This window comes from Teleopsis dalmanni, chromosome 1 (assembly GCF_002237135.1).
Source record: "Teleopsis dalmanni isolate 2A chromosome 1, ASM223713v2, whole genome shotgun sequence".
Taxonomy (NCBI): domain Eukaryota; kingdom Metazoa; phylum Arthropoda; class Insecta; order Diptera; family Diopsidae; genus Teleopsis; species Teleopsis dalmanni.
The window spans coordinates 133,281,089-133,305,641 of NC_051846.1; the positions used below are offsets into that span (position 1 = coordinate 133,281,089).

At 33.2% G+C, this 24,553-nt stretch overlaps 1 protein-coding gene across 1 annotated transcript; it reads left to right on the top strand.

Annotated features, from left to right (window-relative positions):
- Positions 1–10,515: 10,515 nt before the first annotated feature.
- On the top strand, positions 10,516–10,872 carry LOC119666200 (uncharacterized mitochondrial protein AtMg00860-like). The gene has a single exon (XM_038075482.1). It carries the CDS (start codon positions 10,516–10,518, stop codon positions 10,870–10,872), a length of 357 nt encoding a protein of 118 aa, XP_037931410.1.
- Positions 10,873–24,553: the final 13,681 nt, after the last annotated feature.

Sequence of the window (24,553 nt, forward strand, 5' to 3'; positions counted from 1 at the left end):
GAGGTGAATCGGAACAAGCCGGGCGTTGACACGTCGCATACACAAATTGTCCACCAAAATCAAACGAGCCATCTCACGACCGATGCCTAGCTCTCGTGCTATCTCTCTAACACTCACATGAGGATTTTTGAACACGATTTCCTTTGCCTTTTCAATGTTTTCGTCGGTGGTAGAGGTCGAAGGTCGTCCAGAACGCGGCATGTCTTCGACGGTCGTACGACAGTCCTGAAAGGCTTTGTACCACTCATAAACTTGAGTTTTCGATAAAACTGATTCCCCATAAGCCTTTTGTAGCATTCGCAACGATTCTGCACACGAAATTTCGTTCGAAAAACAAAATTTGATGCAAACTCTTTGTTCAATATTTTTTTCCATTGTTTTTTTCGCAACGCACTACTGAGGTGAACTGGTTTCAACAGCTGCCGTAAACGAACTGTCCGACAGATCGCGCTCATTTTTGGCATAGTAATTAAGGACAGTGCTGCCAAACTACATAAACTTAAATATCGAAAAATATACAGCGCGCGAATTTTAAATGAGAATTTCCGAAAACTTTTCGGTCACAATGTATATTTTGTTATATATAGTAATTTTTTTTTTCAATTTTGTTATATAATAAAGTATTTCTATAAGTCTTATTCAATTGGTTACCATATATATATAAAGAAAAAAAAAGAGATTATTTTGTAAATATTTTTATTTTATTATTATTGTTTTTTTTTATCTTATTGAATTATATAGTTACAAAGAAAACATAACGCATTCTTTTATTTCTTTGCCAATGATAAAAAGTAATAAACATGAAGAAATGTTACCACAGTTAAAGTATATGAAAAATGGTTTCATGAAATTGAAGAGTAATCCTCCGATAATTATCTAAATTGACACTGAATTTCAAGTATCACTGAAATAGTTATGGTGTATTAAGATCCTTAAATAAAGGGGTGGTGTTAGTGTTGAAATCACATTGTCCTCCTAAGGCAGAGCTACGCGTCAATTAAAGTATACCTACTTCTTTCTTTTACTGAAAGTTTTTTTTTTGCTTCTGTGGTTTAGTTTTTTTTGTTTTTTTTAATTTCTTTTTTGGATATTATTGTCTAATATTAACATGATAAAAGGAGAAAAAAAGATATGGAACACCGTAATCGTCATAATCAGGTACTGCCAAACACTTTACCGAAATTTCCCGAATTAGACGGTATGACGGTCTTCCAGTCCAGTCAAAATAAGATAGAACATTTTACAGCTGCTGCAGTAATTATTACAACTAGAAAGAGTACCCTTCCCGTACTCTAAATAGAGAAGTTTGCTCACGTAAAATTTTGTTTATTGTGTTAACCTACAACCGAAATGCACAACTGGGCAGCTTAAAAATTGAAACAACATGTGGTCACCTAAGATATGAGTGGCAACAAATATCAAAGAAACTAGAGAACAGTAGTAACGGAAAAAACGTTGGTTGGCGTCAGTAGTGTTGCGTGGTTATTAAATATTTTGTTTCAGTTAAACAAGTTATATTAAAAGTTAAGTAAATAAATAAAAACCAAATTAAAAGTTCAAAAGTGGGGTAGAGGAAATGCCCTCAAAGAAGAGTGATAGAGTAAATACCCTCAAAGAAGAGTGATAGAGTAAATGCCCTCAAAAAAGAGTGATCGAATATATGCCCTCAAAGAAGAGTAATTAAAACGTAAGTTTGAGTATTTGGCGCTGGAAAATAAAATCGAACGCAGTTATATACGTAACGATGGAAACAATTGAATCACTTACGAAGGAACAGTTGAAGGATTTCTTACAACAACAAGAGCTGTCAACTACCGGCAACAAAGCGGAATTTTTTGCACCATTAACGAAGCACTTGAAGACAAGCGGCGTAGTTTTACAGTTTACAAACGATAATGAGGCACTACAATGTAGTATGCATACATTTACATATATAAACCAACTTCAATAAATATACTTTGTTGCTAAATAGTCTAAAGAGACTATATAATTTACTTTGTAATGCACAGCTACATGAATTATGCCTGGCCAGCACATTCCTGTTGCTTAAGCACACATGAAGCAGCAATGCTTTCATGTTATTTAAAACCACGCTATGTGCGATAAGATATTATGTATGCATGCTTTACCATTCCCTTAGATACATAATAAGTGCTAACGTAAGCTATTATTGTATGTTAAGTTTAGCTCTAAGCTTATGAAGCGGAGCATAAGTACACATTCAATTTTAGACAAGCATACCGAGTGGATGCTATAATTAATAAACGCTTTTTACCATAAAACAACAAATATTATTTTATTTTAAAAATGAGTTGCAGTTCACACCACATGGCGACCGTGACAAATTAAACTAATTAATTTAGTGAATTAATAAACAATTAATTTTGGTGCCCAAAATTTTATGAAAAATAAAAACAATTTATAAAACAAAAAAAAAAAACAAAAAAAAGTTTGTTAAAATACATGTATAAATGTCAAATAAAGGACAAGTAAAAAACGATAAAACGTTAAACGCTGGTATAAAACCTATAGGTAGGGATTGATGTACATAAATAAATTATTAAATGAATATGTAAAATATTTTAATTCAAAGTTAAAATACAAACAAAACTACAAATTATGTTATATAAAATTTTATATTAAGTTATATTCATATAATAGTTATAAATATAATTATGGAGTACTATCTAGTAATGTATTTTATATTAGTATTCATATACAGTTTTATAATTTCTTTATATATCTGGTCTCTGCGACACCAGCAATTTGTGACTTTGTAACTAATTTTATAATATTTTGTCTTTTTTTTTTAATTTGTAAACTATAAAATTTATACAAGCATGGGAGGAACCAGCTCAAAGCCAGTGGTTAAAAATCCCAATGCAAATGTTGTAAATGACGTAATAATCGAGGAAAATTTAAATGAAGAAATTCTAAATGAATTAAAGTATTTATTATTAATATTAACAATACTAACTCTTTTAAATAGTACTCTTAAAGTATACAAGATGCACAAAAATACATTAAAGAAAAAATATTTAACAAGAGCTGCATCAGTAGATAATATTGTGTAATATTATAAATTACAAATATAATGTAATAATATGTCTATAATAAATTTTTTTAATTCTAATTTGTTTTCTCGATTATTAAATTAAAAATAAAAAAAAAATATATATAAACACATATAAATATAGATGGAATGGACTAATGTCCTATTGAAATTGAATGAATATAAGCAAAATTTTGCAAAGTCTTGCAGAGCAATTAATAGAAAATCAAATGTTTCAAATGAAACATTTGCAAAGCATTTTGAAATTTTAAATACAAACTTTAAATTAGCCAAAAAGACTGTAAGAGAAAATAGTAAAAATTTAACAAGAAAGCAACAAATAGAAGCTTTCAAAATAATCAAAGGCTATAAAACTAAGTTGAGTAAAATAACAACTCTGAAGGGTTTAAAATTAGTCCATGAATTTAGTTCGGAAAGTGACGAGAACTCGACAGACGACAAAATGCCTCAAACCCCTGTAGATTTTTTAAATATAGCTTCTAAACTCCTCCCTGAATTTGACGGAAGACATGAAAACCTTCAAAGTTTTCTGTCAGCATTGGCATTAGTAGATACCATTTGTGAGGGCAATAATGCAATAGCTATAAATTTAGTTAAAACTAAATTAAAAGGTAATGCCATAAATCTACTAAAAGGAACAGAACAAAATATATAGCAGGTTATAGAGTCATTATCAAGCAATGTAAAAGGAGACTCAGTTGACGTATTAACTGCAAAGTTAATGAATGTCAAACAGTCCCAAAAAACAGCCAACAATTACGTTAAAGAAGTAGAAGAGCTTACAAAAAGCCTCCAATCAGCATATATAGCGGATGGTTTACCATCGACCTTAGCTGAGCAATATTCTACTAAAACGGCTGTTAAAGCTATTACAGCTAATGCTAATAATGACAAAGTTAAATTGATCATGCAAGCATGTCAATTTAACACAATGAATGATGTAATATTAAAATTCGTTGACTGCTGTACTGAAACCTATAGCCAACCAAATGCCGTCTTATATTTCAATAGTAGCCGCAGAGGTTACAATAGTGGCTACGGAGGACGAGGATATTATAACAGATATAGAGGAAGAAACAACAATCAATTTATAAGTCAGAGACGTTATAATGGTTACCGCGGAAGAGGATTCAGTGGTAACAATAATCGTCGAAATGACAATGATAATAGAAATAACCGAGGGTCAAATAACAACAGAAATGTCAGAATGGCATCTGAAAGAAACCAATCGGAAAACTAAAAATAACCCCTAATAAATTTCTCTACAATATAAACGTATCATTAGCTTCCTATATAACAACAGGAACTACATTAAATAAAAATGACTCCACATTTTTAGTAGATACAGGAGCGGATATAAGTCTAATAAAAATAAATCAAATCTCTAGTGCAAATAACATTTCTTCTGTAACTGTAAACCTTTACGGTATAGGGCAAGAAAATATAACAACATTAGGAAAGATACACTGTGACCTTAAAGTTGATAACATACTTATCGCGCATGATTTCCATGTAGTAGAAGATAAGTTTCCTATTCCATGTGATGGAATAATAGGTCTCGATTTCATAAAAAAATACCATTGCGTGCTTTCTTATAAAAAACACCGAGACTATATAATACTAAGACCAGATGATTTTCCTGAAGATATTGCAATACCAATGAGGAGTACAATTGGCAAAAATTCTATTACTTTGCCTGCAAGATCAGAAGTAATAAGACCAATTACAATAAACTCAACTTATAAAGAAGTACTAATACCAAATCAAGTAATTCAAGAAGGAATTTTTATTGCTAACACAATAGCAACAACATCACAAGCATTTGTGAAAATAATAAATACCACAGAAGAAAATGTTGTTATACATAATATACAAATTAAAACCGAAAATTTAAATGATTATGAAAGAATAACATTAGATGAAACAAAAAATAATGATTTAAAACTAGAAAAACTGAACAAAAATTTTCCAGCATTTATAAAAAGTGATCTAAACGATCTGTGTAAAAAATATATAGACGTATTTGCACTAGAAACTGAAAAAATTTCAGTAAACAATTTTTACAGACAAAAGCTCAAACTAAAAACAGATGAACCTACTTACATTAAAAATTATAGAATTCCTCACGCACATAAAGATGAAATTAGACGACAAGTAGATAAGTTAATTGAGAATGACATAGTCGAACCATCGACTTCAGAATATAATAGTCCTATATTATTAGTACCAAAAAAAAATCTTCCTAATCAAAAAGATAAAAGATGGAGACTTGTTGTAGATTATAGATCAGTAAATAAGAAGCTAGTCGCAGATAAATTTCCATTGCCAAGAATAGATGATATTCTTGACCAATTAGGCAGAGCTAAATATTTTTCCTGCCTTGACTTAACGTCAGGTTTTCACCAAATTGAACTCAGTAAAGATTCTAGAGATATAACCTCATTCTCTATAGATAATGGCTCATACAGGTTTAAACGACTCCCATATGGTCTCAAAGTAGCACCAAATTCATTTCAGAGAATGATGACTCTAGCATTCTCAGGCCTATCTCCAGCACAAGCATTCTTGTACATGGATGATTTAGTTGTTTTAGGCTGTTCCGTAAAACACATGTTCAAAAATCTTACAGATGTTTTCGAAATATGTCGTAAATATAATCTTAAATTGCATCCAGATAAATGTTCATTTTTCAGTCACGAAGTGACATATTTAGGACATAAATGCACAAATCAAGGCATACTTCCAGACGATAGTAAGTTTCATATTATTCAAAACTATCCAACTCCCCAAAATGCAGATGAGATAAAACGATTTGTAGCTTTTTGCAATTACTATAGACGGTTCGTCCCTAATTTTGCTCAATATTCTAGAATATTAACAAGATTATGCAAAAAGAAAGCTGAATTTATTTGGAGTACAGAGTGTGAAAATTCATTTCAATATTTAAAAAGTTCATTAATAAGTCCACAAGTATTACAATATCCAGATTTTGAAAAGGAATTTTGCATAACAACAGATGCAAGTAAATATGCCTGTGGTGCAGTACTTAGCCAGAAATATGGTGATAAACAACTCCCAATAGCGTATGCTTCTAGAGCTTTTACAAAAGGAGAAAGCAATAAATCTACAATAGAACAGGAATTGGCCGCAATTCATTGGGCAATTACTTATTATAGACCGTACATATATGGTCGAAAGTTTTTAGTCAAAAGCGATCACCGCCCATTATCTTATCTATTCTCCATGAAAAACCCGTCATCTAAGTTAACTAGGATGCGTTTAGATTTAGAGGAATATGATTTTTAGTAGAGTATATTAGGGGTAAAGAAAATTATACAGCAGATGCATTATCAAGAGTGAACTTTAATGATATTAAAAATATACAAGAATAAAGAAACCTATTCAAGGTAGAAACAAGGTCACAATCAAGAAAAAAAGTTGAAAATATGACCATAAACGAAAACAAAGAAATTCAATTCAATGAAAAAATTTATGAAGCTCTTGAAGAAAATATAAAAAGAAAAAGTGCCATAGTATATACTAAGGGTAATACTATCAGTATAAAGCTAGGTAAAATAATAAAAGGCACAATTAATATGAACGACATTACTACTAACAGAAAAATTGATTTAGGTCAACTCTTTCTGAAGCTTGAAAAAATAGCTAGTAATAATGGAATAAAAAAGGCCCAAATGTCTCTAGGAGACGACATATTTAAGATTATCCGGATAAATACGTTCAAGAAAGAAGGAACTAACATGTTAGACAATTTTAAAATAGAGCTCATACCTAGCAAAACTAGGCTGTTAACAAAAAAGGATATTCTAGAAATCCTTAAAAAGTACCATGACGATCCCATTTCTGGAAGACTCCCGGGAATCTCTAGAACATTATCAAAAATTTCAAAATATTTTTATTGGAAAAATATGACAAGAGACATAAAAAAGTATGTCAAGTCATGCATTAAATGCAAAATAAATAAATCAGGGCGCAAAACTAAAGCACCTATGGTAATTACACCAACACCAGTGAAAGCATTTGATACGGTCATTATAGACACGATCGGACCTCTACCTAAAACGGATGAACAAAATCAATATGCAATCACTATGGTATGTGATCTCACAAAATACGTTGTTGCCATACCAGTAAATAGCAAACATGCTCAAATAGTTGCAAAAGCAATATTTGAAAATTTCATACTTTTATATGGACCCATGAAAACTATAATCACTGACATGGGAACGGAATATAAAAATCAAATATTAACAGAAATCTGTAAATTGTTACAAATACAAAATAAAACATCAACACCTTATCATCACCAAACTTTAGGAACAATAGAAAGGAATCATAGAACATTTAACGAATACGTTAGAAACTATGTAAAATCTGACAAAACTGACTGGGACAGATGGTTAAAATATTATACTTATTGTTATAATACAACACCATCTGTAGTACATGGTTACTGCCCCTTTGAGTTAATTTTTGGCAAAACACCTTCTGTGTATGAGTTTTTAAATCAGGAACAAATAGACCCTATTTATAATTATAAATCATATGATAAGGAGTTGAAATACAGACTTCAGGTAGCCCAAAAACAAGCAAATGCCCAAATACAAAAATAAAAACAGACCCAGAAAGTAAACTATGATAGAAAAGAAAATAGAATTAAGGTAGAGATAGGAAATTTAGTATTAATTTCAAATGAATCAGGACATAAGTTAGATAATAGATATATTGGACCTTATATAGTAACTAGTATTGATGATAGAAATAATTGCACACTAAAAAGTAAGAAAGATAATAGTTTAATATTAATACATAAGGATAGGTTAAGACTTATATAGAAATATAAAATAATATAAAGTATAATTTTTACAATTTTCTCTTTTATTTCATTAATTCATTATTAATTACAACATAATATTAACATAAGATTATAAAAAAAAAATAAAAGACATTAAATAAATTTTCTTATATTGAATCAATAATAATATTTCATTTATATGTGTTTGGAATGAATTTATAAATAAATCCATTCCTTTTAAAAAGGGAGGTGTAGTATGCATACATTTACATATATAAAGCAACTTCAATAAATATACTTTGTTGCTAAATAGTCTAAAGAGACTATATAATTTACTTTGTAATGCACAGCTACATGAATTATGCCTGGCCAGCACATTCCTGTTGCTTAAGCACACATGAAGCAGCAATGCTTTCATGTTATTTAAAACCACGCTATGTGCGATAAGATATTATGTATGCATGCTTTACCATTCCCTTAGATACATAATAAGTGCTAACGTAAGCTATTATTGTATGTTAAGTTTAGCTCTAAGCTTATGAAGCGGAGCATAAGTACACATTCAATTTTAGACAAGCATACCGAGTGGATGCTATAATTAATAAACGCTTTTTACCATAAAACAACAAATATTATTTTATTTTAAAAATGAGTTGCAGTTCACACCACAACAACATTCTAATGAAGAATTACGAGGTGAAAATGTAGAACTGCGAAAACAAATTAGCGAACTGCGGCAAATAGTTCAACAAGTAGCCATTAACCAGAATAACGTTAGACACAATCAAAACAGTCAGCAAGAATATATGCAAACGCCAGTGCCATTAATAAGCCGACGTAATTTTGTTTCAAATGCACCGGAAAGACTTCGAGACAGTATTTCAGATATGATACGAGAAATCGCGGAAATTTTTGCACGAATTCGATCCAACGAATGAAGATTCTATTACGACTGCACAATTTGTCGAACGTTTTGAAGCTGTTATGTTTGTATATGCATGGCCCGAAAAGTGTGCTTCTTGCAGTGTGTAGCCGTTTGAAGGGTGTAGCGCGCATGTGTGTGGACGCATCACCAAGAATGCATACCACCTGGAAGTAATTCTCAAATGAGCTTATCACCGAGTTTGGTTACCAGTATGATGAAGCGGATATACATTACAATACGTCGCGCGTTGCTCGAAGGCGAAACGAAACAATACCTGAGTTTATTTTTCGTATCTTTACGCTAGGACGACGCCATAATCTTAGTGAGTTGGCTATCACGAAATACGCTCGAAAGGGATTAAAACATCGAGAACTACAAATGGCGATTGTTCCGCAAAAATTCGTAACCGTTAAAGAAATGCGTGAAGCGTGCGAGAACTTTTTACAAAATTGTATTAAGATAAATGATAATCATTTCCGCAATGCGGGTGAAAGCGAACAAAATCTACAATCGATCAGTAAGGCAAAGACGGTTATGTGCTACAATTGTGGTAAGTAAATTGTGCAAGACCCCCAAAACGTCCTTGTTGTGTAGATTGGAATAAGGTGCATCCCAGGAATGAACAGCAAAATTGCGGAAAACCATCAGCTTTCGTGCGTAAAATAAAAATAAACGACAATAAATTTCTTGAGCAAACAAAGATTGGCGGTAAGCAGGCTATTGCGTTTATTGATACTGGAAGCGAATGTAATATGATTCGAAAAACATTTGCCAACGACATAAGTGGAACGCGTAGAAAATCGGTGGAATCGGTGGTGGTTAAGAACGATCCAATTTACTAATCGAGACGGATCTGATAATCGATGATGTTGAAAAACCGTTGACGCTGTACGTTTTTAAAGATATTGTATTAAACTATGATCTATTGCTCGGTGAAGAAATATTTAATTGCGAAAATATATGCGCCGTCTATGACAACGGACAGTTCAAATTCGAAAACAAAGTAAAAACGATGTGTAAAATTAATAAACTTAGCCCAATAACGGAAGATGACGTGTGTGTGGATACTGTAAACTCAGACTCAAAAGGAAAGCTGTTAACAGTGATGAATGAATTCCGAGAATGTGTCGCAACAGGTATGGAGAGAATCGAAATGAAAATTGAGTTAATGACCAGAAATCGTTAACTCAATTCGAAAAAAGAAATCGTTGCGAAGAAAATTTAAGAGTTGCTCGACAATGATTTTTTATCTCCATCTGAATCAAGTTATGCGAGTCCAATATTGCTTGTGAAGAAAAAGAACTGCGAACATCGACTTTGTGTGGACTACCGTCGGATAAATCAATTCACACGAAAAGAATGCTACCCAATGCCCAATATCGAAGAAAGTTTATAAAAAGCAACGAAGTATCGAATTTACATATCGTTAGACCTAAACTGTGGTTATTATCAAATTCCTATAGAACGTAACAGTCGCAAATATACTGCTGTTGTGGTTCCTGATGGTCTTAAAGTTTGAGTTTAAACGGATGCCGTTCGGGTTGAAGAACGCACCAGTCCTGTTTCTATAATTGATGGCGAAAATTAAAACGCGCTTGGAATCAAGCGATATAATTCACTACATGGACGATATGCTTGTCAGCGGCAACGAACTTCAGGACTACGCCGGGTGAAAACAAGACCGAAGCCATCCGAAACTTCAACATGCCTTCAACACACACAGATTTACGGCGCTATTTAGGGTTAACGGGATACTTCCGAAAGTTTATACCAGGCTACACAATTATATCAGAACCGTTACGACAATTACTTAAGAAAAACGCTGTCTTTAAATGGACAGACCAACAAACGAACGCTTTTGTGAACCTAAATGAAGCACTATCAACCGGACCAGTATTAACGGGTTACCGAATGAAAGCTGAGCATCAAGTGCATCGGACTCGCAGAAATTGGAAGCCGGTGGCGCACTTTAGTCGATCTACCACACCGCTGGAAAGGAAATATCACAGTTACGAATTAGAAACGCTAGCAATTGTCGAATCCGTCGATCGCTTTAAATAATACATCTATGGAAAATCGTTTACGGTCATTACCGATTGCAATGCTGTAAAATTGAACATGCAAAAGCGAGAATGTATACCTCGTATAGCTAAATGGTGGCTTCGTATCCAAGATTACGACCTCAACATCGAGCATCGAAACGAACAACGAATGGCGCCTGTCGGTGCCCTAAGTTGTATGCCTAACAAAGACGATTGTAACCTTGACGAAGCGACATTGCTAGTTTGGAAGACGGAAATAACTGAAACTTTTTGGCACTAATGTATGCAACAACAAAACAGCAAACTTCAACAAATCGTAATAAAAATTGAGAAGAAAGACCCAGATATTATTAACGACTATAAAATAATTAACGGACGACTGTACAAACGGTATAAAAATCAACAACTCTTCGCAGTACCGAAGGCTTTGCGATGGAAGGTGACTCATGATACGCATATTAAAACGGACCACCTAGGCGTTGACCGAACGATTGAAAACTTACTACGATTTATGTGGTTCGTTCGATTGCGAAACTTTGTCAAATCTGTTGTGAAAGCATGCATTGATTTTGCCTTCACTAAGCGTCGAGGAGGTAAAAAGGAAGGTGAGTTGCATTGCAACAAAATGGAGCCTATTCCGTTCAAAACAATATATGTTGACCAACTGGGAATATCCTGGTTATTGTGGACAGTTTCACAAAGTTTGTCATTGCCAAACAAGTGAAAGGTACAAACACCAAACGAGTTATCGCCGTTTTGAATGAAGTTACCAGTTACGTTGGAACCCCGGAATATATAATAAATGATCGCCGTACCGCCTTTACGTCCAAAGAATTTGAAAGATACTGTAACGATCATCAAATCAAACACATACGCAACGCAGTCCGTACGCCACGAGCTAACGGACAAATCGAACGGATTAAACTCACCATCTTATCCATGCTGCAACCATCAACGCAAGATGACCAAACCTGGGACGAGCAACTACGAAGCATTCAATGTACATTGAACTCACTGATTAGCCAAACGACGGGAAAATCTCCAAACGAATTGCTTTTTGGATTCAAGCCACGCGACATATTAGGTAACAAGCTGATCCAAATTCTCCAAGATGAAGACGATACTATTCCCGTCACTCAAGAACTTCATCTCCGACGATTACTTGCTGCTAATAACACCGATAGTAAACGGGTATACGCAAAACAACATTTCGACGGTAAACACATAGAATAAAACATGGCGCGAAGAATCAGTTGCCAAGAACCCCACCCCAACACCGACGAGCATACCGGGTTAGCCACCGTGCCATGAGCGGCTTCTGAGGGCGCGAATTTTAACAACACGCGAACACAACAAATTGTATTTGAAACGTGTCCAAAGTGGCCAACGACAATTGTTGTTGCGAAACCATTCCAGTGCTTCGCCTTCGAGGAGTAGAGGCATTGTTCGAGGAAATAGATTCACATCGCTGCCGTACACGTCTGCTAGTTCCTCTACGTGTTGAAATTTAATGGGTCCTTGCCACTATGATATCTGAAGGACCATTCTTCCACGTGTTCAATTGTCTGACGATAGGAGCACATTAGAGGAATTATTGAACTTTTATCAGTCCTTGGTCTTAGTATTTCAATGCAATTATTCGGTTGTGATGCGTAGGGTGTGCAACAACCATGTTAAGTTTTATATTAAATTTATTATAAAAATCAATTGTATCAATTATTATAATTGTATTATTATTACTGTATTAATTATATGTATACATAAGTACTTTAAATTAGCTTCTTATGTTGTTTTTGTTGTTGGTTTTATTTGTGTTATCAAATATTTTTAGCAATGTTGCTGGCTCTCACAACTAAATATTCGCACGCTATCAGCGTGCCAGACGTAACATGATCATCTTCACACGCCACTGTGCAAGGTTGATAAGCATTATGTTCATTTTCTTTTATCGTGTGTTCGTTGTGAGTTGCAGCAATAGGCAAGCAGCTGCGACAATTCTGTTGTTCCCACAGGTGCAATATGAGTTGGCGCATGACGTAAGTGATAACACATTTAAGTCACCAAATTTGTGAAGCAGGTTGATATATGGCAAAATACATATACCAGCTTGCTGGCTGCATTAAATAGTATAAGCATAGGTAATGCACATATTTCTCACGAGTGCCCTTGGTCTTAAATGTTCAAAGTCCATCGGATAACAAATCGTGAGAACTAGGTGCAATTCCTCCTTTACCATAAGCTTAGTATTAAGAATTTTGTATAAAAGCACAACATTTTTCAATAAACATTTAATTCAATTTCAAAACCTGAATTCAACCAAGAGTTTTCTTTTGTTTTAAGTGCCTAAAGGAACCTTGATCAAAGTCGGTTTATGTGCCGAATTTGAAAATCAATAAATAATAAAATAAATAACTAAATACCTATATATATATTTACATATATATATCGCTATTTATAAATTACGTAACTGGTTCATGTGCCAGACTGCATAAGTGAATTACTAAGCTGGTTAAAGTGCCGGATTAGCTAAAATCTGTATCAAACTAGATATAGATCATAACAAACCGGTTTGCCCAAACATAAATAATATTTAAAATTGGCCCTGAAATTAAGTATCGTGTTATAAAACTGTAACAGCGAACTACAGCGGGAGCCAACGATCCCACAACGTGATCACGCAATGCGCTTACACTGCGAAACGTGTCCAGCGAAAATTAAATTATTGAAGCTTGTGCAGAGTGTGAAAAAAAAATAAAGCAGGAGTCGGTCGAAAAACACTGTGGATACATGTCGGAATTATCGCTCTGTTTAATTGACCGGGAAAAATAATATAAAGTTTTTAATGCAATGAAATTTCAAAATATTTTAATAAACATATAATTCTAACAATTTATATGAGTTACTTTTTTCTACTGCCGCCAGGGAAGCTTTGTAGAGGGAATATCGCTCCTTCTCCCTCGCTCCAAATCCAAGCCGATTTCAATCATGGTCTTGATACGCCTTGTCTGAACCCCGGTGAAGTATTCCGCCTTCTTCCTGGTCTCTTTGTTGCTCTCACCTGAGCCTTCGCAGTCACCTGTCTCCATAGGATCCTGGGTGTCAAACACCGGCGAGGTGTTCAAACAGTTTGATCTCTAAACATATGGGTTCGGATCTTGAGTTTTGAGTAAGGCTTTAAGTTTTTGTTCAATATGTTCTTCAACTTTCGTTAGTCAATGCAGTAGAGCTTCTTCCTCTGGCTCTGTAATTATATTAATATTATTATTTAGATTTTCCATTTAAAAATATTTATTAAAATATTTATATATATAAATATCCAAATCAGAACCCCATGCTTTGGGAAGGCATTAATTAAAACAGGAGGGCGCTTGGTATTTTGAGTTCATTAGTAATCGACTGAATGCACCCCTCAAGTCAAGCATCGTTGGCATAACAGTCTACCTCTAATTTGGGGGCTTCGTCGGGTACTGTACATAATAAGTGTTTATATATTCACATACATAATAAGACAAAACAATTACTACTATTACATACCCGGGAAGTTCTCTCCACAGCCAGACAATCAGCGGCCCATCCTTGGCAGAGACACGGCCGTATCAAGACTTCCCATCAGCCTGAGAAATTGTCGCACTTACCCTGATGAGTCTGGCTGATAAGCTGAAACTTAGTGGACGATCTTCATTGTCGCCTACTCCCTGAGACGCTTGGATATTGTTAAGCCATTCAGATCTTGCCAGTTTACACAAAACGTAAATATACTAACTATTACAAATTACTGACAACAAAAACATAAATCTACTAATTACCAACTTAATATTAACAACACAGACATAGACTACAAGACAACACATTTTACCTTAACCTCTAAACTCCATCAATATTCCAGTCAGTAGCATCAGTGATATCACTGCTCAAGTTGTATCTAAGCCCCTACACCACAACAAGGTGCCTAAAACGTTGAGATTTGTTGATTATTATTTCTGAAGGTTAGGTTATTTAAGTTTTCTTTCAATATGTTAGACTACATGGCTGCAACCGCTGTTGAGATCTCAATGGTAATTTATATTTATGGACTTTTAATTTTATTTTGAACTTAGATTTCTTCATTACTGTGACATTTATCTTCACTGTACTGTTATATTTTTTAATACTTATTTTATTTTACGATTACTTATATCATGTTTTTTGAAGTCAATTTTAAACTAAAGTTAAAAATCCAAAATTAAATGAAAATAATTGTTAAGCAATTCAAGTTCTATTTTCTTTATTTTTATTTATAACAATAAAAATTTGTCCCGCCAATGGTGTTGCTCTCGGGGACTTTAACGTAAATGTTGGAAGAGAAAAAATCTTTAGTCCAAATGTCGGAAAATTCAGCCTTCATGATCCTCCAACTAAAGTCTGAGGCTATTTGTTTTCGCTGCGCCACGAAACGTGGTAGTATGTAGCACTAGATTCCCATACTGCGATATTCATAAGGTCCAATCAATCAACACGAAACCAGATTGATCACTTGGTGATTGAAGCAAGGCATGTTTCAAGTTTGCTAAACTTGCGTTCATTTCGTGGTCCAAATATCGATTTAGACTACTACCTTGTCGCAGCCACAGTACACATGCGGCTTAGTACCGCCAACAACGTACGCTCCCGTGCGCAGAAAAAACTTGACGTCGGTAAGCTGCGATCACCGGAGACAGCCGAAGATCTCACCGCTCAACTATCTAGCCAATTAAACAACCAATGGAAACAATGGGGACATATTCTCACTCTCTACACACAACTGCGGAAGAGGTCTTTGGTTTCCAACGTTCCCTGCGACGAAACCAATGGCAGAACGAAGAGTGTCGCCAAACTATTATTGCGAAGAATGCGGTGTAAAAAAGGACATTGCAGTCAACAGCAACGCGAACCGTGTGTGAGCAATATTAGCAGATGAGCAAGATAGAAAGGCGCCTATTTTTCCAAACTACTATCTAAATATGATAACATCAACTCAGGCTTTGGAAAAATGCTGTCCGAGTCCCCAATCCCCCAAGTGTTGAAATTTCACTGCCTAGCCATAATGAAGGTGTTGCTTTACAACGACTAAAGAACAACAAAGCGGCAGACGCGATAATTTGCTGATAGGAAACATTCATCAGCTTATCTGCGGAATATGATTGTATGAAACTATGACGATGGATTGAAATCTCATTACTCTTTGTCCTGTTTTCAAAAAAGGTAACTTGACAATTTGTGCCAATTATCGCAGAATCTACCTAAAGCCTATTGCGTACAAGATCGTTTCAATTGTACTATATGAAAGGTTGAAGCCACACGCCAATTTGTTGATTGGACATTATCAGTTCGAGTTTCAACCTGGTCGCTTCACTATTAGCCAGATATTGACACTGCGACAAATCTTGGAAAAAACCCCACGAATATAACATCGACACTCACCACCTTTTTGTTGATTATGGAATAGAATCTCTCCGAATCTTTTGAGACTCTACGAAGCTTCAGTTAAGGTGATCCCTTGTCATGTGATCTTTTCAGTTTCGTCATGCAAGTGATCATGTACAGGGCGGATGTTCATCGTAATCGCACAATATTTTACAAATGTATCCAGCTTCTTGCTTACGCCGACGACATTGACATCATTGGACGTAGCTGTTATCGAAAAGGAATCTGCAAGAATGGGCTTAGCGGTGAATAAGGGCTAAACGACGAATCACAATTGCTAATAGGTGCTACTATAGGTTCAGTAGGCAATTGAAGTGTAGAACTCTGTGTATTTTTCTGTAAATGTTGGCAATTTGAGTTTTGGTAAATTGTTTGAGGTTTTGCTTGGAATGTGTAACGGTAACTCTCCACGACTTCGATTAAAATCGTCACCTACTCATATAAGTTCAATAAAGTTCTTCTATTTCTGTATCACTAACAACTGATTGAAATAAGCTTCGATTAAACTTAACCTGCATTTCAATTCCGCATGTGACATTTCACATGATAACAAATTCTTTATCCTAGTAAAACTGGTCTTTACTCACTAGTGCTCATTTCAACTTGTACTGCACAAAAAATATGACACGACAGCACATCAACTTAGAGCCCCAAAAAATGTATGTTTAGTTTGTTATTGATCTAATAACTCCTTAGACACGTTTGTTGATTAAAAGTCGATTTACTTTTATGTGAGCATCTACTTTATTTAATTTGATTACCAAAAACGAAACTGTCTACCAATACGGCGATCACAAAAAGAAAAGAAAATAGAAACAAAAAACCAAAACCAACATCAGTCCATGCTTCCAACTGTCAATTCAAATAAAGTCTTGCAGTCAATGTTATGACTTGCTAATTTTGATCTACATTTTATCGATAAGTGCTCGAACAAATGGATAGACATATCCATTTAACATTTTCAAACCTAATATGTGATCAAATGCTGACAAATTGGGACTAACAGATGGATTTTATTTTCAACAGGACAATGATCCTAAACAGGCTGCAGAAGTTGTGCGTCTTTGGTTGCTATATAACGCCACTAAAATACTAAATACGTCTCCACAGACACCGAATTTAAAACCAATTGAACATATATGGGCACTTTTGGAAAGAAAAATTCGTAAACATTCACTTTCGACAAAACAGTATCTGAAAGACGTAAATCTAAAGGAATGGGGCAAAATAACAACTCAGGAGACCACTAAATTTGTAGCTTTGATGAAAAACCGTTTAGTGCAAGTTCTTAAGTTCTACATATATAGAAATATATTTTCAGGAAATTTATTCACTTGTAATAACAAATCATATTACAGATTTATGTAAAATTTATGATTGATGCTTCGAAAATTTTAGCGATTCGTAAAAATAACAAATTTATTAATTTTAATTTATTTGGCATTTAATAGTAAATCAGTATTTTTAGTTTTTGATTTAATTCTTCTCTTGAAACATATTAAAAAGGTAAATAATTTGTCAGAATCTCTTACGAATACAGTATTTATTCTTGAGTTTGTGCATTTAATGAATATTTTTACTATATATCAACGTCCATATGATACAAAAATAACACTAGTTTACAAATAATTAAAAGCTCTGTTTTTCAAAGACCAGACTTATATTTTCTATAGGGGAATTTTCCGTAGAACTCGAAAATCACAACGATTTTATTTCCTATGTACCGCCTTCGCGTTGTTGGCAACCCTGTAAAGAATCATGACAAATGACGTTTGGATGAACTAGTTTTGTATAAGTGCTTAAAATAAATTAATTGGAAATAATGATAATTGATATTAATAAAGAAATTACACAGGCATACTATGAGTTATTTGCGAAAATCGTTATTTGACAAAAAATTATTATTTGACATCACTTTGGATATACTCCAATAACTTTTTTTTGGAAGTTACCTATAAAGTATTGTATATCAAATTAAAGGTGAATTTGTACAAATATTTTAAGCTACATAACGTCCATATAACTTGATTGGTTAAGCTGCTGTAGCTAAAAATGTACAGATGAAAAATATTTTTTTATGCTTTTTTTCGATTTTCAATGTGATAGAACTCCCAATATTAAGAGAAAATTTTTTGTTATTGCTTTGTGCTGTTAATTAATTTGAGCCACAATTGTATAGTCGACAAAGCGATCTGGTTGGTTATTATTTTAATAAGAACACGACTTTTCTTTTAGTTAATTTACTTTTATAAGTTAAGTAATTTTAATATTGTTTGCAAAACAATGAAACGATTTATATAAATTTTTTGTTTGAGTTATGTAGAAAATTATCAAACATCATTTTTTAAATTAAATAACTTTTCTTTGAATTTGGGCTTCAATACTTTGCTTGTAATTGGTTTTCAATTTTTAATTTAGTTATTTCTAACGCTTAATTATTTTGAATCATTTGTTTTAGTTATATAGGAATTCATCAAATATCATTTTTAAATTAAACATCTTTTCTTCTGAATTTGTGCATTAATAAATTTGTTGTAATTGATTTTTAGTTTTTTAATTTAGTTATTCTTAACACTTCATTAGTTTGAATCTTTTGTTGCAGTTATGTAGAAAATGATCAAATTAAAATTTTATAAGTGCACTTGTTAAAATAAGCAAATACCGCTCCACCAGCAACGAACAACCTCATAACCGCACTCTCAATTCAATTTTTCTCTAAGTTGATTTTCGCGCACTTTTTGCAAGCTCGACATGCAAGTTGCCCAGTGCACCTTATGCTGCTTCAAAGCAGCAAACCATTTTCGAATGAAAATTGATAACAAATGACTGTACTGGAATAAGGAAAAGGTGCTGAAGTGTGGTAACAGTAATGAAAAGGATGTACTGCGGGTACTTTATGGCAATAACATGGAGGCAATAAATGTATCATATAACGATATTGTGCAAACAATTAATGTAAATAAAAAAAAACTAAGTAAAGATAATGTAGTCAACTGTAGCGTAAGTTTAGATTCAAATTCGTCAAAAATTTTAAATATTTTAGCATTTAATATAGCAGGTCTAGTAAAGAAAGTTAATTACTGCGATTTTATAAATTGTGTAAATTCAGTTATCTTTTTTTTGTTTGAAACGTTCATGGAAAATCCTCAGAGAAGATTAATAAAGTGTTTGAAAATTACATATTATGGTGGATTCCAGCAACTCGGTTCACAATCAAAGGTAAAGTTAGTGGCGATATGTTATATGGAATAAAAAAGAACTTTGTAGCTAAAATGAATATACTATCTACACAAATATTGAATATGATAGCAATTAAGCTAATGTTTGAAGAGACACTGGCGTGCATTATTCCAACGTATATTAATTGTAACAACTGGGATATGCATTTGAAAAACTTAAATGATGTATTGTTCGAATTAGGGAGCTTGGAATTTAACCCAATATTACAAACCAATGGACTAAGCGCACAACGCAGAGCTATGGATGATAAAGTAAATAAAAATGGCCGCAGACTACTAGAGATCTGCAATATGGCAGGTCTTGCGATAATTCCCCACAGAGGAACTATCGCCACCAGAATTGACTATGGTTCAGGAGCAGGGATCTGCTTGAATAAAATCAAACACTTCAAAGTTCAGGACTTTATTTACTCAGACCATCAGCCGATAACAGTATGTGTCCACGTCGGAAAAACTACATCTGAGGAAATTTCAGGTCTACAGTTGCTACCTATACTATACAGGAACAAATGTATCGAGAAAACTTATAATTTAACACTTAACAAATTATTGGAGTAAATAGAGCGACAATATGCTCAACGAACGGAATTGAGTTTTTGATGGATTGCATAAATAATGCAGCAAAGCCTCTGCACCAAAAGTAAAAAACTGGCATAAAGCAAAAACAACGGATTGATTCTGAATATAAATTGTTAAGAAATACATCTTTTCGACTGCAAAGAAAAGTTAAAAAAACAGGATTAAAAGATCTGGCAAACGTAAACAGCAGCATTCTTAATGATAGCTTAAGTTATGAGATACCTATACTTGAAATGAGTGAACTTGACAGAATGATTACAGTAACAGAAGTCAAAAAAATATTGCACAAGAGTCAGAAGAATAAAGCTCCTGGAGAGGATTGAGTACCCATGGAATTCCTTAAATATGCTTCGGATATATTTATTGAGAATATGACAGCATCATTTAACTATATCTACAACAGCGGCAATGTACCTGATTCTTTCTGCAAGTCGATTATCTTCCCATTGAACAAAAAAAAAGAAACAAAAAATCCAGAAAACTATGGCAGTATATCTTTTAACAATACCATGGTGAAAGTATTTGCATGTATTTTGCACGAGCGCCTACAAGACTTGGTCCAATACCGAACACTGTAACGCGAATTTCAAGCAGATTTCAGAAAAATGTATTCTACTGTGGATAACATATTTCTTTCCAATATTGCAAAAATGTATATAGACAAAAACAAAAAACTCTATGTATTCTTCGTGGATTTAATGGCGGCGTTCGATTCAATACTACGAAATCCGCTCTTTTATAAGCTTGGGAACTTAGGATTGTCAAGAAAAATGATGCGAATAATTTGGAGCTTGTATTATGGTAGTAAAGCAGCAGTGTGGGATGAAAATATTTCTGATTAGTTTGTTACGCAGTCTGGTGTTAAACAATGCTGTATCTTACGTCCACTTTTATTTACATCATTTTTAGATGATCTGGTTAACTTTTTAAACGGTGGTATTGATGGTATGCAAATAAAGATTCTGATGTACGCCGATGATGTGGTGCTGTTTGTAAAATCACCAAGAGCTATGATGATAAATAGACTGAGCGAGTACTGTAATACCTGGAATTTAGAAGTCAATATATCAATACTAAAACAATTATTTTTAAAAAACGATGAAAACTGGTATGTTAACGGAGAAGAATTGGAAGTAGTGACGTCATATAAGTATTTAGAAGTTTGGATATCATATAATGCAACAATCGAAACATAAATAAAAGGCTAAAAGATTCAGAACTAGCAATAAGCAACACATGGAGAAATGTTTTACTTATTTTATCAAAAATATTTTTCGTCTACCGGGCAACACCTCAGACCACGCATCTATCTGAAAACTGGCTTATCAACACTACATATCGGCACTTTAAAATCACACTTACAATATATTAACGCTGTTATAAACCAACCAGATACCAGACTCACTAAACTAAAACGCACTTTATCGAAATTTGGCCAATTTTAAAAGAAATAAGATACAAGTTTTTTCGGAAAATGACCTTAAGTGAAACAGTGTCTTTAACGAAATGGACTGGCTCACGTCTTCAACAATGGAACTGATTAAGAAAATCCACAAAAGCAACTGATCGCAATAGAAGCAACGCATATTAATTTTTTTTTTTCATAAAATTCCATCAAACTGTTTATTTTAGTGATAGTAAAGGTCTATTTAAGAAATTGCAAATAAGCTATGAGCCTAGTGAATAGCGTCTTTTTATAGATAGTTTAAAATTAGGTTTAAAAGCTGCTGTTGTTTACAACGGCAATGAACTTCCCAGTATACCATTACCGCATACCGTTGGAGTAAAGGACCCGTATAATAAAGTCGAGAAAATTTTAAAGTTAATTTAATAAAACGAATTTAATTGAAAGTTATGCGCCGATTTAAAAAAAAGTTGGGACATATACCCCTGTAAAATAATTATATGTGCAAAATTTGTTTTTCATTATTCTCTTCTTAGAATAATGGTACTAATTTTTTTTATATACAGTTGATTCTGTAGTTGAGTTTAACTTCTCTGACCATATATGGAGTTTTTTTTGTATACTATTTGTGGTACCGTTATCATAATTAATAACAATAGGTAGCAAATTTCATAGAAAATAATTATATGTGCAAAATTGTTTTGCTTCTCGAAGTGTCAACAGTAAATGGAAATAAAGTTGTGAAGTGTATTATAAAGTTTTTTTTTAAAGTATTGAAGAGTAAAGAATAATTGGTAAGTAAAATACTTATTATTTATTAATAAATATTTATTATTTTAATTAATTTAGATAAAAAATGCCGCATATGACGGAATTTTCAAGTGAAGAGTGTGGAAAGATTATTGGAATGAGTTTTTCTGGGATGAAAAGTGGCGAAATATCTGCTGCTGGTTATAGACACCTGAATACTATAATAAACTTTTTAAAAAATCTCGAAAAATATGGTGTTATAAGCGAGGTGGCCGCTTATCAACTATTAACAACCGAACAAAACGGCATATTCAGCTTCTTGCTACCAATGAGAAGATAAGTTGCAGACAAATAAGATATGAATTAGATTTGTCTATCACTAGCCAACGCGTGCAACAAATTATGAAAAAAGACTTAAAGCTAAAATATGAGTCGAAAGTTCCCAAACCGCGCCTTACACAAACGACATAAAAATGATCGTTTAGCTTTTCATGACAAATATGAGTTTTGGGACGAGGAATTCGAAACAGTTGTTTTCAGTGATGAATAAAAGTTTAATCTAGGTGGTCCAGATGGTCAACATATATATTGGAGAGATATTTGTCATCCACGTCAGAATTGCAACAAACGCAACCATGGTAGTGGTTCACTAATGGTGTGGGCTGCCTTTAGCTCGAAGGGAAAGTCTAATATATGCTTCGTACCATCAAAAATGAATTCGGAAATATACATAAATCTGTTGGATAGCGAACTGATAAATTTTGCTGAAAATATTCATGGAGATAATTGGACTTTCCAACAGGATAATGCTCCAATACATGTTTCTTGTGCTACAAAGAAATTATTTGAAGAGAGAAGCATCCCATTGCTAGATTGACCGGCTATGAGTTCTGACATAAATCCAATAGAGAATCTTTGGGGTATTCTTAGTGCCAATATTTATGCTTATTCGAAGCAATACGATACTCTTAAAGAGCTGAAAAAGGACATACTGGACGAATGGGCCAAAATTGACCTCCTACTATTAAAAAAATTGGTAGATTCAATGCCACATAGGATACAGTTAATAAAAATAAATAATGGAAACACATTATCTTATTGAAAAACAAAAAAAATTGAATCACATAAAATAATTAATTGTTTTTAGCAAAAAATGTGAATTGCACATATAAATATTTTCTATGAAGATTTAAAATAAAGTTAATTTTTCACTTAAAAAAAATTAATTTGAATAAAATTTTTTTATTATTTTAATTAGACTACTAAACATAAAAACAAATAATAAACTAAATTCACCCTAACAAAATTTGTTGGAGTTTAAATTAGATTTTAAGTACTGCACATATAATTATTTTACTGGGGTATATTATAATGTAGGTTTTTTGGGCCGCAAAATTCTACCTATCATAGTTTTTGAGGAAACTAGGAATACCAAAAAATGATTCATTTTTCACCCAAAATTTCGGGTAGTTCCAGTAGGCCGATTGGGCTCAAATTAGATTCAAAAGAAAGAAAATATGAAAAACAAATATTTAGAAAAATTTCATGTTGGTTCAGAGGATATCGAACTTTGATTGGCTCATTTCTGTATTAGCACATTTTGCTTCGTCGGATTATTCTCCAACAAGACAATGCGAATGCTTACACATCTCGCCAAACACGCGACTATTTGATCATTTAAAAAATCGAATTGATGGGTGATACTTCGTAGTCCTGATTTGACCCTTAATGACTTTTTGTTCCCGAACACCAAGAATACATTGCGTGGATAATGATTTTTATCGGCGGAAAGCAACGGAAGCCGTTGTTGCATTTAGAAAACATGTTTTGAAGGTGTCTGAAGAAGATTGGGAAAAGTGTTTCAAAAGCATGCAAAAACGTATTAATCATAAAGGAGAATGCTTCGCGAAACAAAAAAGCAATTTTCAACGCAGTTAGTATTCTTTCATTATTAGGCGACCCTCGTAGTAGCTAAACATTGACATTATGTAGCTTAAAATATTCGTACAAGTTTCACATTTCATTTGATATACAATACTGTACGAGGTAACTTCCAAAAAAAAAATTAAGGGGCATATATAAGGTGATATTTTGAAAAAGTCAAAATAAGTTTTTCGCAGATAATTTGAAAACGGTAACTCGAAAAAAAATTATTCTGATTTTCGACTTCTACGTCTTTGGAAATTTTTGGCTGTAAACTAGTGTAAATAAACTATATATGATTAAAAAATAGAATTGTTTAATTTTAGTTTATTTTGGTTTTAAATAAACATTTCGGTCAAATT